Source organism: Ornithodoros turicata, chromosome 1 (assembly GCF_037126465.1).
Source record: "Ornithodoros turicata isolate Travis chromosome 1, ASM3712646v1, whole genome shotgun sequence".
NCBI lineage: Eukaryota > Metazoa > Arthropoda > Arachnida > Ixodida > Argasidae > Ornithodoros > Ornithodoros turicata.
The window spans coordinates 48,092,982-48,110,230 of record NC_088201.1 but is presented as its reverse complement, the minus strand read 5'-3'; the positions used below and the strand labels follow the sequence as shown (position 1 = coordinate 48,110,230).

Here is a 17,249-nt window from a genome sequence, read left to right as displayed (position 1 = left end):
ACCCGTGACATAGGAAAATCGGGGGAATCCAAAACAGAGCCAAAAGCGACACGAGCGACACCAACGTCCAGCGTCACGGAGTGTTTGGAGGGACTGAGCGGGACATGCGTGATTAGAATGCTGTTTAGTGGATACAAACTTTGACGAAACTGCAGGGAAAAAAATTTGAGAAACATACACACTTTGCTTGGTATTCCTGCCTTGCGCCGCTATATCCTAGTAGGCCGTGATCACGGAAAGTGTAATAACAGCGCGGATATGGATGTGGCATCAAATTTACCGGTGTCCGAAAAACGAGTGGTTCTAGCTTCACTCTCTACAGGAAAGTTCTACGAAGTTCCAGACAAAGATATTGTAAGTGTATGATCGCACCACTCCGTGAAATTGTCTACCGTTGATGAAGTTTTATACCATTCAATACGGCCACTATGTTTTGTTTACCACTGACTTTCATGAGTATGAACATCCTACGGCACAGTTGCTCTTTTGGGGACTTTCACACTGCAGTGATTCTTCTTTTCTGTAAAACAGACTGGGCGATGTCGGATGGTAACCGAATTCGAAAAGCTCAACCGCATAGGTGAAGGGACTTACGGAATAGTCTGTAAGTATTTTATGGTTATTCCTGATTAAAATATTTGTATAAATGAATTGCTAAGGCAGCCTATTCTAGACAGGGCACATGATCTCAAATCCGGACAGATTGTTGCTATGAAGAAAGTCCGTATGGAGCAAGAGAAAGACGGTAGGTGCATTCTCACTTTTAAAAGCAAAAGAGAGAGCGAGAACAAAAAAAAAGTTTCTTCACAAAAGAGGCAGTAAAGGTCACGTTTTTATCCACATTGATCACATTTACAATTGCAGGCATACCAATAAGTGGTTTACGTGAAATAAACCTGCTTTTGAACATAAACCACCCAAACATAGTCAACCTTAAAGAAGTTGCTGTGGGAAAGAGCCTCGAAAGGTAACAATACCCTGTGATACAGGGCTCTGTGCTAACTTGACTACACTTCAGCATATTTTTGGTTATGGACTACTGTGAGCAAGACTTGGCGAGCCTGCTCGACAACATGCAGAGTCCTTTCTCTGAATCACAGGTAACTTGTTGCCAAGTAGAGAATTCCTTTCATTGACCATGCCATGTATCTTTTTCTATAATAACACTGCGGTTTGCCGACCATTGCAACAGTGTTGTGCCTTGACATACTTGTGTGCTGCTACATGTCATTATTGTTATTGTATATGTGTTTCAGGTGAAATGTATCATGATACAGTTATTCAGAGGTCTCCAGTACCTTCACAAAAACTTCATTGTGCACAGGTAGCCATTTATCTTGACACACGTTATGCAAGATCTGCAACACTGAAAAACGTTAGCCTGTCTTTGCAGTACAGCATCGCATTATACTGAAAAAGCCTGACTCTGGCACAGGGAAAAACAACGTTTTTTTCCTTGTGCTCAGAATCTGGCATTTTTAGTTCCTCCACCAGCCTGCCTGCATCTATGCCATGCTATCGGCATTGCATTAACATTTTTCAAATGTGTTATGTCATTGCCTCAACCTGGTCTATTAGTATTACTCTGACTTTGCATAATATGTTTGTAACTTTTCGTAGGGACCTCAAAGTTTCCAACTTGCTATTAACTGACAAAGGCTGTTTGAAAATTGGTAAGCAGTTTATATTTCAGAGTTTCCCTGAAGTATCAAGTGTAAACTAAACACTACCTTAAAGGGACGGTTGCATCCGTTCCAGTCGATTTCGAAACTATAGTGTCATTTTATTCCTCCTGGACCATGGTATCGAAAATCCCACGCAAAAAAGGGGCGTAGTTTGACTGTTATTCGATGGAATACGTGACAAGAGCAGACGCTGGATGTTGAGAGTGTGCCGGAATTTCATCTCGGGGGAAAAACGAGAAAGCATCGCTTCCTAAGAACCAATGTTGGTGCAACCTTGAGAAGAGGAATGCTGCCGTGCGGGCATCTCGCAGAGTTACGGGGTGTCTGGACGGTGCCTTTCCTTTCTGAGTTCCGCCCTGTCACTCCTCCGCTTAGGGAGTGATGTCACGCCGCCAGAGCCTCTGCAGGTGTAGAAGCAGCACAGATCTTTAAGATTAGTTTATTTAATATCTAAGCACTTTTCAGATGAAAAAATTAGCTGAGTAGTAGATTTTCGGCCGATGCCGAACATAGTGTTATCATTTTCATAGGTGGATTTCCGGGTGCGGCTGTCCCTTTAAGGCTTTCCACTGTGCTACATAAAAGCTTTTTGTTTCTGATCATAAATGATAATTTTTCTTGTTGTATCGTGATGAGGAAAAGCACCAAGGGTAGATTTTTTTGTTTCAGCTGACTTCGGTCTTGCACGCAAGTATGGTCTTCCAGTAAAGCCCATGACTCCACGTGTAGTAACGTTGTGGTGAGTACCTTTAGTTCATCTTGGTTACCGAACCGATGTACTTGTTCATTCAGAGATGCTCAGAAATCTTTATTTACCCATCCTACTCAACGGAGCTTAACTTACATTTAACGTTGACTTCAAGGTACAGAGCACCGGAGCTACTGCTTCAAGCAAAGACACAGACAACAGCAATTGACATCTGGTAAGACAAATTTTTTACCTGATTTAATATCTGTTAGGTGTCGGTTGCACACCACGTGACATAACTCTTTATACATACCTGTTAAGAAACTTGTATGTATCTAGGTCAGCTTGTGTTGTGTACAACATATATTTCCATGATCACATTCAGGGCTGCTGGCTGCGTTTTGGGAGAGCTTCTGCTTCATAAACCTCTTCTGCCAGGTCGATCAGAAATCCATCAGCTGGAACTGATCATTGACCTCCTAGGAACACCCAATGACGTCATTTGGCCGGTAAGATGAATAGACCGGTTGATCAACTGCGGCACTTTTCTACATGCAGATTTTGTATAGATGTGCTATCTGTCCTGGCTGTTGATCTGCTCCACTATTGCATGCTCTGGATTTTATCACAGTAATGTATAAATTGGAGACTTGGAGCTGGATGAGGGGGGGGGGGGTACCATTATAAAATGTTTTACTATTATGTATGTTTCTTTTCGAACTAGGCATATAAAATCGGATTTCTTTTTGTTCCTGCTCACACTCAAATACCAGTTCCTTATGGGGTTGATCAGTTTCTACTGCGCACATAGTCCAATTCCTGTTAGTCCACATAGTCCACACACTGTTATCAATTCTATTGAGGGTGCAGTTATGCATCTTTCCTTCCCGACGATTTGTATTACAGAGACCTCCTGAATTTCACGTGATACGTGTTCTTTGTCAGCACCATCTATCACTCTGTTGGAAAAAAAGAGAGGTGCATCCACATTCTTTGCAATGTTGTGTCCTATCATGCATATGTTCGTTACATTATAGCCATGCTCCCTCAGCCTAACATTTATGCATCTTCCGGTTTGACCCGTGTACGTTTTCCCGCGTGTAAGAGGAATGATGTATACGACCCAGAGACTTTTTTGGGAAGCGTTGCCGCAGCTCTATTTTGGAATGTACATGTAGGAGGGACAAAGAGGTAAGGAGGAAAGAGGGTACACCACAGCCGTCTCAGCAAGACCAGCAAGATCGGAAATTCGAAAAGATGTGGTTTTTGAGGGGTTCGAAGAGGAAGGTTGCCAGCAGTTAACAGTTCTAGGAGAGTATGTAGAGCGATTGAAGAAAGTCATAAATCCCCGCGCACATCCAGGTCACCTTTGAAGTGTAGCTTGACACTGAGAGTTACGTCGGGAAACACGAAGGCAAGAAGCGGAGAGGATTCACCACCATCAAACAAACATACAGAGCTTTTTTTTTTTTCTTTTTTACTTCGTGTGTGCATGTTATGGTAAATGAAGGGGTAATATACAGCATGTGCCAGCGAACTGCAAACAGATTTTTTATAAATATATATATAACTTTTTTTTAGATGGAATCAGTTGCAATATAGCATATGATGAAGGGCACTCCTTCGGAGACCATCAGCAAACTCCCAAGACAATATCCTGATTGACTTTTAATAATTGACTTTTTAATTCATGCACTTGCTTTATCACAATCCCACCCATGCACTTTCACTTCACCTGCACAGCACAAACTACTTCCTGAGGAGTGTGCCTGCAATCGCTGCTCCAACATCAAGAACAAACTATGGTCTCCACTCTCTTATTTACTTTGCTTCAAATATTTGGAATACATTGCTGCTCGATGTTAGAACTATTACATGCTGTTGCTCATTTAACCTAAAAAAAAACGAAAAAAATTATTTTCTACAACGAGTAGTAACACCAATACATCGAGTAGTCATCCAAGCGAGTCCTGATTCTTACTTATTGCCTTTTGTGTGTGCTTTCCTTCTTTTCTTTTCTTTTGGTGTTCTTTATAAGGCTTAACATACCTTTGTTTACATTGATGTGCAATGGTCATAGGCTATGTAGTTGGTGTTGCCAAACAGGACAAATTTCAGTGATTTATTGTGTACATGTTGTTATATTATCACTTTTTTTTCCCCACATGTGTATTTGTTTGCGGGACTGTGTTGCGGGCTTGCCCTTTCAGTCCCAATGTGACTGTGAAAAAAAAAAAAAAGGACCATGAATTAAATTTATCTTATCCTATAATTATAAAAGCTATGAGGTTGTCCCAATGAGAACATCTGGTCCCTTCAGTCACCTGATATCATAGCCGTTTTCAGAACAAAAATCCATTCGTGAAAGAAGTCTTCCCTTCACTCCCAATGTGAGAGGGTGAAGGAGCACAGTGCCGCCTCATGCGTCGAAGATGAGCTTTAACTTGCGGAAACAAAACAAAAACAAATGTATCGGGCGACGCTATCGGAACTGCCCTTATCTTGGGTTGCATTTCCTGTTTTCTTAGTCTTTTTCCAGGACGCAAGAGGCGATAGGGTGCTCTTTCACCCTTTCACATTGGGGGTGAAGAAAAGACGCGTCTCTGAAGATGTGCAATGAACAAAATAAAGAAAAAAACTGTGATCCTTCACGCAGACGATCTATCGAACAGATTTTTGTTCTGAAAACGGCTATGGTATCAGGTGACCAATGAGACCAGATGTTCTCATTGGTTCTCATTATAACTAAAAAGTTAGTTATTAAAAATTAATTAGGACATCGCCTTCCGAGTTTGCTGGTGCCCTCCTAAGGAGTGCCCTTCAGCATATGCTATATTCCAATTGATTTCATCTCGAAAAAAGTGATATATATATATATGTTTTAAAAAAATGTGTTCGCAGTTAGCTGGTACACCCTGTTATAAAAAAAAAACTTATCATAAATATAACATAACAAACATACCTCCTCTCCACTGCCAAAGCTGCCACCCCGAGTCTGTTAAAAATGAAATAATTAAATTTGCCCTAAATTCTGCTATGCAAAAACTTGCGTGCACAAAACTTCATCCGCAGTAACCCAGCAATTTTCATGCCTACTGAACGCAGGTTACCAAATGGATTCAATCGTAAAATGTTTATGGTACCTTCTCATACCTCAAGTACGCTCAACCCCAACTCCTAACACTGGCCGTCCTGTTATAATTCCCTTCTTTCATGGCATTTCTCACTCTTTAGGGAAGATAGCGACTACACATGGCATTCGAGTCTCTTATACAGTTCCCAACAAGCTTTCAAATCTTACCCCGTTCATCCGCGCTTCTACCGACAACAAATGCGATATGTGCCATAAAACTCTGTTCGTTCAATGTACAAAAGGCATTGTATGTTCCATCCCACTAAAGTGTGCACCATCCTAGATCGGCAAAAACAAACAGATGCATAAACAACCGCTTAAAGGGGCCGTAAACAGGCCACCAAACATTTCTGAAATAATGATACCCCATGAAAGGACTCAGATCATAATACCCAAATATACATTTCGTTCGGCTCTTGCCAGCTCATTGACCCATATAACTGCTTTCAAAGATGAGTAACCAGCAAGCCTCTTTCCACCACGCATACGTCACATGGCTACGTAGCATTTTGCCGTCCAATCGGGGGGGCCGAGCTGCGCACGTGACGTTTCAAATTACCAGCCAATAAACATACTTCGTTATCAGCTGTGAGTCGGAGCGCTCAGTTTGTTTGTGTGAAACGACGTTTTGTGCTCCGTGGTTCCGAAATTCAGCGTCATGACATCTTCAACATCTCCGGCTGGCGCAAACGTCATCAGTTGGGCTGCTATCACATGACGCGATTCGAACCCGGGTTCCTCCCAGTCACGACGTGACATGGCCAGCACGCTATCCACTGTACCACGCGAGCTGGTGACGCGATGCCGCGTGGCTCAAACCAAAGTACGGCACCCCAGTTGTCGGAACCATTCCAAGATTATGAAGATGTTCCATCGCGTACCTACCTAAGATTCCGGAACTGTAGTCACGGATGTTCATTCGTGCTCGTGGTGTGCTGCGTGCTACTGCCCAGAAAACGTAGTGCGCGTATGATACCTAAATTAAACGCGTTTCTTTTTCAGTTTGAGGCTGTAACTGTTTAGACTTTGAATAGAAGAGGATTCACGTTCATCTAGTTCAATTCCGCATTTGAAATAAAATCATACGTGGAACACTCGATCGTAATTGGTGAGGAAAGCGCTACGTCAAAATGGGGGGGGGGGGGACGTAAAGTTCGAGCCCGAGGCGGAGCTAAAATGCGAAAGAGTGCAGTGAATATTTCATCCGTATGCAAGCGCCTTTTGTTTTTGAGAGTTAGTAATTGCAAGGATTTTTGTATAAGTTTCAATAATATAACACAAAGAAATGTGCACCTTCTGTACCTGTTTATGGCCCCTTTAAAGGTACTGTAAAGCAGCCGGCATGCAATCTTATACTGCTGGCTCATATGACAGCCGGGATGCTCAGTATACGAACGCCACAAATTTCGTTCAAATCCACCTCGTAGTTTTAATATTACGGGCAACCCTGTGTCTAAGACCCAACACGAACTCCGCAGTTCCTGCCATGTAGGGTGGGGAACATAAACATGCCAAAAACAATGGGAGCGTACAGAGACATCTGTGGTTCGTTGCCATCGTCACCACGCAGGGTCGCTGGACGTGGTGCATTTTTGCGTAGGTGACTCCCATGGTTATTCTGCTGACAGTTCTTTTACTCATTTCGACCATGTACCACTGTTCTTGCATTTTGAGAGGATATATGTCAGGAACTATCTCATTTGAACAAACTTTTCAAAGAAAGTTCAAGAAGCCGGCTACTTAGCCTGTGACTTAGCCGATAGAGGGTTGGGGACATGTAACACTGTTGCTCGACGAATGGGTGATTGTTTCCTACTAGGTGTTGCCCCACGTCTTTTCACCGCAACTTCAGTCATGATTGAAAAATATTTAGAGTTTTCTGTCGCACATAAAATTTGCAGTGTGGGTTTCTTTCGGAATAAATGCTGCTGCCAATATTAACAGCTTGCCTGCTGCTTTGCACTACCTTTAAAGGGACGGTCTCGTACCCCCTGCCCCTTTCATAAAGTGTACCATTCGATTGCCCTTTGTTGAAAATGGAATTCTGCTAATTTACCCGACAAAACACGTCACAGTTATTAAATAACCAAATTAAATTGATAAAGATTGCAGAGCATGCCGCGATCTGTGTTGGCAACAGTAAGAACAGCCACGTCGCCCTGCGGGTAAGTCCGTGATAGGATACAGAAATCGTCTGCTTTTGCGTGCGCTAGTGCATCGGCGTGAGCAGACGACTTTCAGAAGTTACTGGGCACCGCGGCAACTCTCGTACATTTTCTTTCAGTTCTCAGGTGAAAAACGCGCATTCTAAGTAGTGGCAAGCATGGTGGTTCAGAACAACTATGTTAATCCTCAGAGGCAAGTTAAAAGTCGCAGAATAACCCCATCCACAATCACAAATCTGAAGTCGCTGGCCATCGGCACACGCGGTCGCATTACAGCTCCGACCAAAAATATATTACGCGCGCTTCCATTACACTCCCCGTTGTACACTGATCAGGCTTCGAAATGAAGTGTCGCTGACGATGTACATGGAGAAGGAGTACGTGTTTATTTAAAAAACGCATTAAATACTCGCGGAAAGAAAACACGTGACTTAGCTTCCACATATCCGATTGTGCGCCACATTATGGGAGACCCCACAGTCAATGCTCGGACTACATTCTCCACTCGCGGAGGTATATGCCTAAGTGTCCCCATTTCGAGAGCAAAGGGGATTACTCAACCCAAGGTGCTTCTGCAAGTTACAATTACCGTGACAACGACAACGCACCCGCAGGCCGACGTCATACGTGATGTATGCATGAGAGAAGCGCAGCTTTCGTCGTCTGCTCTTACGGCACATTTTGACAAATTCTTCGAAAACAACTTGGTTATTCCGAATGAAACTTTGACGGTTGTATGTGTACAGTATTCGTGAAACTAGTTTTGGCTAAGTTTCGGAATCGCCCCGGCTGTATGAGACCGTCCCTTTAAGAGAACACAAAAACAATGTTGCTAAAAAATCATTATCCTCTCAATTATTCTTACATTTGAACAGTTGTCAGGGTTGTTTTCCTCTTTTCAGTGAGACAAAATCTATTATTGCCTGCAAAGACAAACTTCGCGAATCCTGCTTGAAACTATCATTATCAATCGCCGCAGAGGATGCATCAGCAAACCTTTCCTAGTTATTGCCCCTTTGCTCTATAGCCTCATCAACCCATCTGAGATAACTTAGCTTTTCCCTTACTCCTCCCCTAACTTTTTCCCTTCTACCTTCCTTTTTTTCCCTACCGTCCTTTCCCCTCCGTTCCTTGACTCCTTTCATTCACCAAAGGTCTTGGCAGTGCAACGATGCCCATTATGTTTGTTATATACATATTATGCCCTATTATTTACCATGACATGCACACACAGGGAAGAAAACAAGGAAAATATCACAGTTCTGCATGTTTGTTTTACGGTAGTGAGCCCTCTGTGCTTCTGCTTGTGTGCTCTGTGCTCTGTGCTTGTGTGTGACTCGTACACGGGTCAGACTGGAAGGTGCATAAATGTTAGTTTGAGTGAGCATGACTACAGTGTAACAAACACAAGCGTGACAGGAAACGTGGCACAACACTGCAAAGAATGTGGATGCACCCCTCTTTTTTCCAACACAGTGACAGAAAGTGTTTACTAAGAACAGATATCCCGTGAAATTCAGGAGGCCTTTGTAGTACAAATCGCCGGGAAGGAAAGATGCATAAGCATACCCTCGATAGAATTGATAACAGCGGAAGTGCACTATCTGCGCAGCAGTAACTGATCAACTCCATGAAGAACTGGGTTTGAGTGTGAGCAGGCGCATGCGAAATACCTATAAAACTATGTGCTCTATTGTACCCTTGTTTCAGTTGAAGTAAAGCAGTAGCTCCGTTCACTCGTCATTCTCGTCCTGTGTTGTTGCTTTGTGATCAATAGGCATTTGTTTAATGCTCTGTGCAGATTGGTTCTGATAGTCCTGCCTCTATCTGTATTACAGGGTTATTCTAAGCTTCCAGCTCTGGAGAATTTCACCCTGAAGCAACAGCCGTAAGCTTTCCTTATTTGTTTCTTCTTCACTCACTCGTTGCACTATGTCTTCTCACTTGCTTTGAGACATACTGTCACTTTTGAGACAACAATAACCTCTGTAAGTCAACTCGACCCACATACAGAGTGTTTCACATGACGTGGAAAAAAAAATAAAAAATCGTATTAAAAAAATCTACTTGTCTGAGCACTATGGGGTCAACACTATTTATCTCGGGAAAGGTTTTGCCATGACTTCTGAGCAGTTTCATCAAATTTATTTTTTCTGAGAAATTGAATTTTCCCAATTGATCTAAAAAATTTGCCAAGTCAACATCACATTTTTCTGATACAAAAAGAAAGTGCACGTTGGATGCACCTCATTGCACCGCAAAATACATTTCCCATTCCTTTGGTGATAGCTTTAAAAAAATTGCAAAAATCGTCGTTTCCAGGCGCACAAATTGTCTATACCATTCCAGGATTACCGAACAGTGCTTAAGAGAGACGGTTGGGCATTCCTCAAAATTATTGTGATATCTGTACCTGCATGCTTTTTGCCTGCGGATATACGGTAGGTCCCTTTGGGCACTGTGACAGGCTGCCTCAAAAGGCTAATACCCTTAACCTTTTTGGGAGCCTCTTTGTAGACTTCTGTAAGATCATGTTTAAGTAGAAGTAGTTGAACCATGCATCCCTCGATTACCGGTCGAGCGTCAGTGAGCGTCCAAACAATTACTTTCCATCTTGTTTAGATCTTGTTTCCATGACATCATGAAGAAAAATACAGTAGCTTTTTTTTGAACTGAGACTGAATTTCATAGCTTCCCAATATCTGCTGGTAAGCTAGGAAAAAAGTCCCCATTTGCGGAAGAGTTTGAGTTGCTTTTCAGGTTCCTTACATTCCAGAGAACCCAGATGGGAACCGGCGTTTTAAAAAGCAGTTTAGCAACTACTGTAAAAGCATAAATTTTTGCGAGGATTTAATTTTCGCAAATATCGCGATCAAACTTTTTTCGCGAAATTGAGGTTCCGCGAAATATAGGTAGCGGGAACGAAAAAGCATGGGTACTGGAATTCGCGACGATATGAGCTCCACAAAGACAAATTGACTTACTTGATGACCTTTATTCTCACAGATCTCTTCTTGTCACACATTTCTATAATTGAAACGCCACTTCAATGTCAGTAGTTTATTCGCATACTGTACCACTTGGCATTGCAGGTACTTGCTTCCACAGAACCAGTACATTTGTCATTGTCACGGGATTGGAGCTCACGGTAAGCCTCTATAAGCCAGCTGGCATGGTAGAGGCTTCGTGACACAGTGTCATGAACCCCCAATCTCCCCCGATCCCCCATTTCCACTTCCGTCCGCTTCCACGTGAATTCGAGAAATTAAGGTCCCACGAAATATTCCCGAAACACGCTTCCACACGAACTTGCGAATTATTAAGACCGCAAAACATCACTTTTACAGTACTTTATTTGTGTGTTTTTCAGGTACAACAACTTGAAGCATTTCTTCCCCTGGTTGTCTCCAGCTGGCATTAGACTTCTAAATTTTCTGTTCATGTATGATCCAAAGAAAAGGTACAGATGATAAGTGTTCTATCCCATCCTCTTATATTTCTTATTTGGTTCACAGGGCTACTGCAGAAGAGTCCCTTCAGAGTTCCTACTTTACTGAGCCCCCCTTGCGTAAGTAGCCGATTATCCAATGTTGCTTTGTTGTTGTTGCCTTTGCATCCACATAGGCTCCATCTTCCTTGTATGCACATTTTTATACAAATATACTAATCATATAATACAAGTATTAAATAATAATATAATAGATACACAAATAATTAGTGTAAGGGCCCCAGCTCTATGTGCCTTACAATTGCTTGCATTCCACTGAAACAACTGCAGCAGCAAAGTAAGAGATCTTCACAAATGCTAGTAATGGTCCAAACTGCGTGACATGTAGCAAGTTGGTGAATTTTATTCAAATTTATGTTTTCTCTTAGTATCTGTTATGTGAGGTCCAGAGGTGGGCATCCTCACGAGGGCAAATGAGGGTGAGGGTGCCCTCACCTTTCCTCACCCTCACCTCACGCACAGCTGTGGTGAGGTGAGGAAAAATTCTCAAAAGAGAGATTGAGGGGATTGAGAGATTGAGAGGGAGGTTGAGGTGAGGTGAGGCAAGGAAAATTTTTGAGGAGGTTGAGGTGAGGTGAGGAATATTTTTGACAAGGACGTTGAGGTGAGGTGAGTGAGGAAAAATTTCTGAGATTGAGGTGAGGTGACGAAAAATGTTTGAGAGGGAGGTTCAGGAGATGTGGAGCGGTTATTTTCAATTGCGCTATCTCTTAAAAGGCCACCGAGAGCCAGCTTTTTCTATTACCAATGTAGCAGAAATGTTTTTGTACTGTGAGCATAGGCTCTCTACACTACAATGTGTTCGCTGTAAGCGCGTTAGTTTCAGACTTTCAGTTGAGTCAGATACATGATAGACGTGTCAGATTAGATACACGTACAAGAGAACATAGCTTATGTGTGCTTTATGTATTTAGCTCAGATTTCAATACAGTTAAACTAGTCAGTTGAGTCACTTACATGATGTGAGACACATGAACAAGTCAGTATAGTTCTGTGTGCTTTGAGTGTTTAGATTTCAACAAAGCCAAACTAGTCAGTCTGTAAGCAGATGTCTTTCACGTATTATTTGGAACGATAATACATGACAACCCATGACCTTTCAGAGACTTATGTAAGAAATGGAGGCAACAACACACGCTTTAACTGCAATAAGTGCAAATAATGGCACATATTCCGTATTGCCACAAGTTGAAATATTGAGCTTTTAGTACGACAATGAAGTTAGGTGAAAAGGCACAAGAGGTCTGTGTCTACGTAAAGTAATTTAATTAGTAAGTCCACACATAAGTCACTAGTAGTCCGTAGAGCACGTCCACCTGATTGCCTTAAAACAAGGGTCTTGAAGAAAAGGTCCCCGAATTCTGGCTACAAACGAATATGTCTGCTATTTAAATAATATTGATCGATAATATAAAGTCATAACAGACAAAAATACAAAATGTACAAGTAATTCGTAGTATAGCTGCATATCATCCCAAAAACGACTTCCGCAGCTCCATTATCATTCTCGCTTGAAAGATACTCGATAAAAGCCATCCCTGCCTTGCCAGTATGAAAAACAACTCAAAATTGCTCGGTTTGTGCAACTTCTCTAACCATGTACCCTACGTCCAATTTTTACTGATCGTACATGTAGTGGACACTTGTTGCAAGAAGGACGTACCAAGCAAGGCAATCAATCTTAGTTGTGGGTACTTGTAACTTGTTGTCAGGAGTCAACCAACGAAGCAGTAAAAAGACAACTACAACGTATACACCTACCCGCTCCTAGTACTTTTTTGATTCCGTGTTAGCGCCGCGAAGCAACTGTGGCTATGAGCGACGCCACTCCTAATTGAAAGAGCAATTGTGAAGTGAAAACTTTTTACAGAAACAGGTTAAGGTGAGCTCGACGAGGCAAAGATTAAAACAAGTCGATGAATATATTTCAGAAAGAATGTTGAGCTTAGGTGAGGTGAGGAAGATACTTTAGAATGAAGGTTGAGGTGAGGTGAGGAAAATACTTCAGAAAGAAGGTTGAGGTGGTGAGGTGAGGAAAAAGTGTTCTGGAAAATGTTGAGGTGAGGTGAGTTGAGGAACATTTTTCAGAAACAAAATGAGGTGAGGTGAGGAAAATAATTTTAAAAGGAGGTTGAGGTGAGGTGAGGAACGAAGTCCCCCCAAAAATGAGGTGAAGTGAGGAAAAACATCTGTGACGAAAATTGAGGTGAGGGCAAAGATCGTGAGGGCATTTGCCCACCTCTGGAGGTTACTGTCTACTCAAGATGGCAAAAGCATGACTAGCGAAAATTTGTATAAATGTGCAATATTTATTTTGAATTTGCCACTGTCCAGGTTCCGACAAAAGTTTACGGAACACGCGAGCGATGTACTTTTTCCCTCGGTACGACACCCTAGCGGCAAGCGGAAGCTGGCAAAATCAGGCCAGTTCACTGCCTCAGATGGGTGGACGACAGCGCTCTTAGCGACACACAGCGGTAGTTTCGGTATGATTACTGTTGTATGTGCCCGCGAAGTGAGTTGGATTTAACTGTTGTGCTCGTCAACAACTCGTGACTAACGTCAGTTGTTTATCAATCAATCAATTATCAATGTCAGCGTCAATTGTTTATCAGCTCGTCATGTGTCGTCTATAATAAAGCAACAGTTCACAATATATCTTTCTTTCTCTTGTCTACATATCATCTTTCCAATAGAAGCAATACACCATAAAGTGTTGCCACCATGATTCATCCTTGTTATCACAATGATAGCGGCGAGCTCACTGTCTCAACAATAGTTGAATCACATGTTGTTGGCGACCACAACAGTAAAATCCAACTCACTTCGCGGGCACATACAACAGTAATCATACCGAAACTACCGCTGTGTGTCGCTAAGAGCGCAGTCGTCCACCCCTCTGAGGCAGTGAACTGGCCTGATTTCGCGAGCTTCCGCTTGCCGCTAGGGTGTCGTACCGACGAGAAAATACACTGCTCGCGTGTTCCGTAAACTTTTGTCGGGACCTGTCCAAGCAAACTGAAATTCTGAGTCGCATAGCTGTAGGGTCGAAATTCTTAAAGTAGCAGGGACGTGACATTTAACATGGTGCAAAACCCTGTTTCATTCATTAAGCACTCCATCAGAAGCTTATGCATTTCTTATCAACTTATGCGCTTATACCGTATTTAGTTGCATATTTTGCATCATCTCATAATTTGCGCACCCCCAGTTTAGCACAAAAAATGACAAGAAAATAAAAAATCGCATAATTTGCCACCCGCGTTTTTGCGCGCGGATGTCTGGCACGCACGTCTCAGCGACTGCAGCACTTGCTTTTCATAACGCCATAAGTGCTGCTGAAGTTATTGTGGTGCTTTTGTTTGATTTGCGCACACTTTCGGGTGATGGTCCACTGATGCAATGGATGATAGTGAGACGTCTTCCAGCAGCGTCGCAGCGTCTCGACGTATTTCACCGGAAAATGACCGGTGGTGGGCCGGCATTTTGCCTCCAGACCCTCGGTGGTTGCGCGGTACTTGGGTACTTCTTTTGCGCTTGCACAATGCAGTGATAACGTCAATATTGGCTCTACCGAGAGCCTATATGACCGTCATACTACAATTTTGAAATTTTGCGTCGTTTCAATAGCGTAGCGAATGTTCCCGCGCAGTTTGCGCACCCCCAATTTTTCTGACTTTTTTGGGAGACAAAGTGCGCAAATTATGCGAGTAATTATGGTACTTGCTTATACTGTGTCAGTCTACGCCATGAGTTGTGATCATCCTCCCAGGGGGATTACTCACGTCACGAAGCACCATCCTCTTCCCTCGTTTTCTTACACTTTGTCTCAAAGAGTGGGGGATCTTTGAAAGATGTGCAAAACAGAGGCACATGCACATGCTATATGCATGTGCCATGCACCGCTATAATACAGAACATGCACCGCTATAATACAGAATTTTGTACGACATTTTTATCAGAGATTGACCAACTCGTTAGAGGTTATCACGTTTAACGCATGAAAATAAATCAGGAAGGTGGTGACTTTTGGGCTACTTGCATTAGCTGCACTTTGCTGTTTTTGTTTTGTTAACTCTCTGTGTCATGTGTACTGATAACTACCTTCGTTTTTCTTACCAGCATGTGAGGCCGAGTTGATGCCATCATTTCCTCAGCACAGGAACCTGAAGCGAAGTGGCATGGGCAACTTATCAGAAGACAGGTAAGGTGGAAATTGTGCTGACTATTATACTGACTGAATCCGTTAGACTAGCACACATTTAGTGCAAAGAACAAGGACAGAAGAAAAATCACAATCACAACTGAAAGTTTTGCTACAATGGCACAGAACCTTGTACTTTGTCTCAGTCAAATACGTCAAAGGACACAGAAAAAGATACTTTCCTGATTTCCTTATTGCGTATTATTATCCTGATGTGCATTATGTGCAAGCAGTTCAAAAGGCGCAAGCAGCACAAACACATGACATCAACGAGCACTATACTAGGTAAGGAAAACGGGACACGACTGTTACGAGTCTCTGTTGACTAACCCATTCTAGCTAAAAAAAGTCAAAAGGGACCTAGCTAAGAAGCAACTAATAATGCTACTTAAATAGGAAGTGTTGGCCTAAGCAGTGGAAGCTAATATTGGTAAACTGAAGCATATTTCAATTCCAAGCTCAAGAAAACAGTTCAAGAATGGAAATTGTGGATGAAGCATCCTGAGTGGGCCCATCCGACAGGCCTTGTCAGTATAGTAGACAGCTCTGGTTAGCCTTGCATGTAGGTTCAAGCCACAATACTTGCTCAAATGTAATGCAACCCATGTGAATCTCTGTGTCAAGTTCGTTGTGTCCATGTCCTTTGTTGTTCCTCAAGGAAATGTTGCCTGTTCCATGTCTACTTTGATGAAACGTACTGCTGTCTAGCAGCAGTCTGCACCAGAACTGCAGCTTGTGTGACCTTTTATCTGCCAACAATATGTGGCAGTGTAACTGCTGTCCCCCCCTCTCCCTCTTCTGAGGTTTCTTTGCATAAAATCTCTTGGTTTGGAATAAACCTTTGCTGTGTTTGAGAATTTGTTGTCCTGTGTACGTCTATTCCTTGTCCCGCGGTTCCCTTCCATCATAATATGTGGCAAGACGTGATACAGCAGTTTTACGCTTGTCTTCCATTATTTCTGTGGATGCCTGGCATTGCATGATATATGTGGTTTCACAGCTTCATTGATAGAGGTTGAGCACGGGTGCAGGTATACCTATGGTTTCCCAAGATAGCTGTGCAGTTTTGGGGTAGAAATTCGGTATCACTGCTAAAATGCGGGTGTACCCACAATGCATAGAGTGCTTAGTAATGCCAGGAGACATTATTTTACTTCTTTGAAATGCGGTGCTACAATTTGATTTGCAGTTGTACTTGCTTTAAATACCCATTTTTGAAAAGCATTTCATAACAGTTATAAATATGTTGTAAATTCAGGAACAGTGAGTACACTTTCTTCTTTATTTTACAGGAAGAAGATGCCTAAACTGCATTGACCTATCAGATCTTGTCATGTGATGTGTTCTGTAATAAATGATCCACTGACTGGACCTACTGTTTCTGAGTCCATAAAAGTGTATTTTGTAGGATCAAGCAACACTGTAAATGATACTGTTATGGGCATGAAAAATGCAGTCTAGCCAAATACAAAGTGGTTTTCAACCTTTTTTGCTCCATGTATCCTTTTTGTCGTTCATCAAAGTGTTATCGCCAGGGAAGGGTATCGGTAATGGTAACGGAAACAGAAACGGTATATTACCGAAATTGGAGATGGTAACGATAACCGAAACGGAAACGCATACCACTGTCCTCGATTACCGGAAACAGAAGCGGAAATGAAAATTATCGTCCAGTATTGAATTCCGGTAATGGCTATTACTGTTGTGCAATGACATTTCAGTGACTTTTCATTTCATTTTTGTATTTTGATGACTCCATTCTATGTAATGCTCTAAATACTACACGACAGCATGGAAACAAAGCGCAATATTGGATACCGAGGGTGCATCACCCGCTTGCCTACTCGTGACATTACTTACTTAAAT

General features: G+C 42.3%; 1 protein-coding gene across 3 annotated transcripts; it reads left to right on the top strand.

Annotated features, from left to right (window-relative positions):
* Nucleotides 1-21: 21 nt before the first annotated feature.
* On the top strand, nt 22-16,754 carry LOC135378182 (cyclin-dependent kinase 10-like). Of its 3 annotated transcripts, XR_010418299.1 has the most exons (16): nt 23-354; nt 532-604; nt 674-745; nt 865-967; nt 1,019-1,100; nt 1,257-1,324; nt 1,621-1,673; nt 2,355-2,424; nt 2,549-2,608; nt 2,759-2,882; nt 9,510-9,559; nt 11,042-11,131; nt 11,187-11,239; nt 15,302-15,383; nt 15,842-15,945; nt 16,676-16,754. XR_010418299.1 is itself a non-coding variant. In XM_064611113.1 (15 exons), exons 1-15 carry the CDS (start codon nt 259-261, stop codon nt 15,645-15,647), a joined length of 1,107 nt encoding a protein of 368 aa, XP_064467183.1. In that variant the 5' UTR covers nt 22-258; the 3' UTR covers nt 15,648-15,790. The 3 variants fall into 3 exon arrangements, 2 of the variants coding, with proteins under 2 accessions (XP_064467183.1, XP_064467184.1); XM_064611113.1 differs by lacking the exons at nt 15,842-15,945; nt 16,676-16,754 and adding an exon at nt 15,617-15,790 and having other exon boundaries at nt 22-354; XM_064611114.1 differs by lacking the exon at nt 15,842-15,945.
* The last annotated feature ends 495 nt before the right edge of the window (nt 16,755-17,249 follow it).

Coding starts and splice junctions, on each gene's coding strand:
- LOC135378182 (XM_064611113.1), top strand. CDS start 259: ATGGATGTGGCATCAAATTTACCGGTGTCCGAAAAACGAGTGGTTCTA. Junction 11,240..15,301: donor CTTTACTGAGCCCCCCTTGC/GTAAGTAGCCGA, acceptor TTTTCTTACCAG/CATGTGAGGCCGAGTTGATG. Junction 15,384..15,616: donor GGCAACTTATCAGAAGACAG/GTAAGGTGGAAA, acceptor ATGTGCAAGCAG/TTCAAAAGGCGCAAGCAGCA.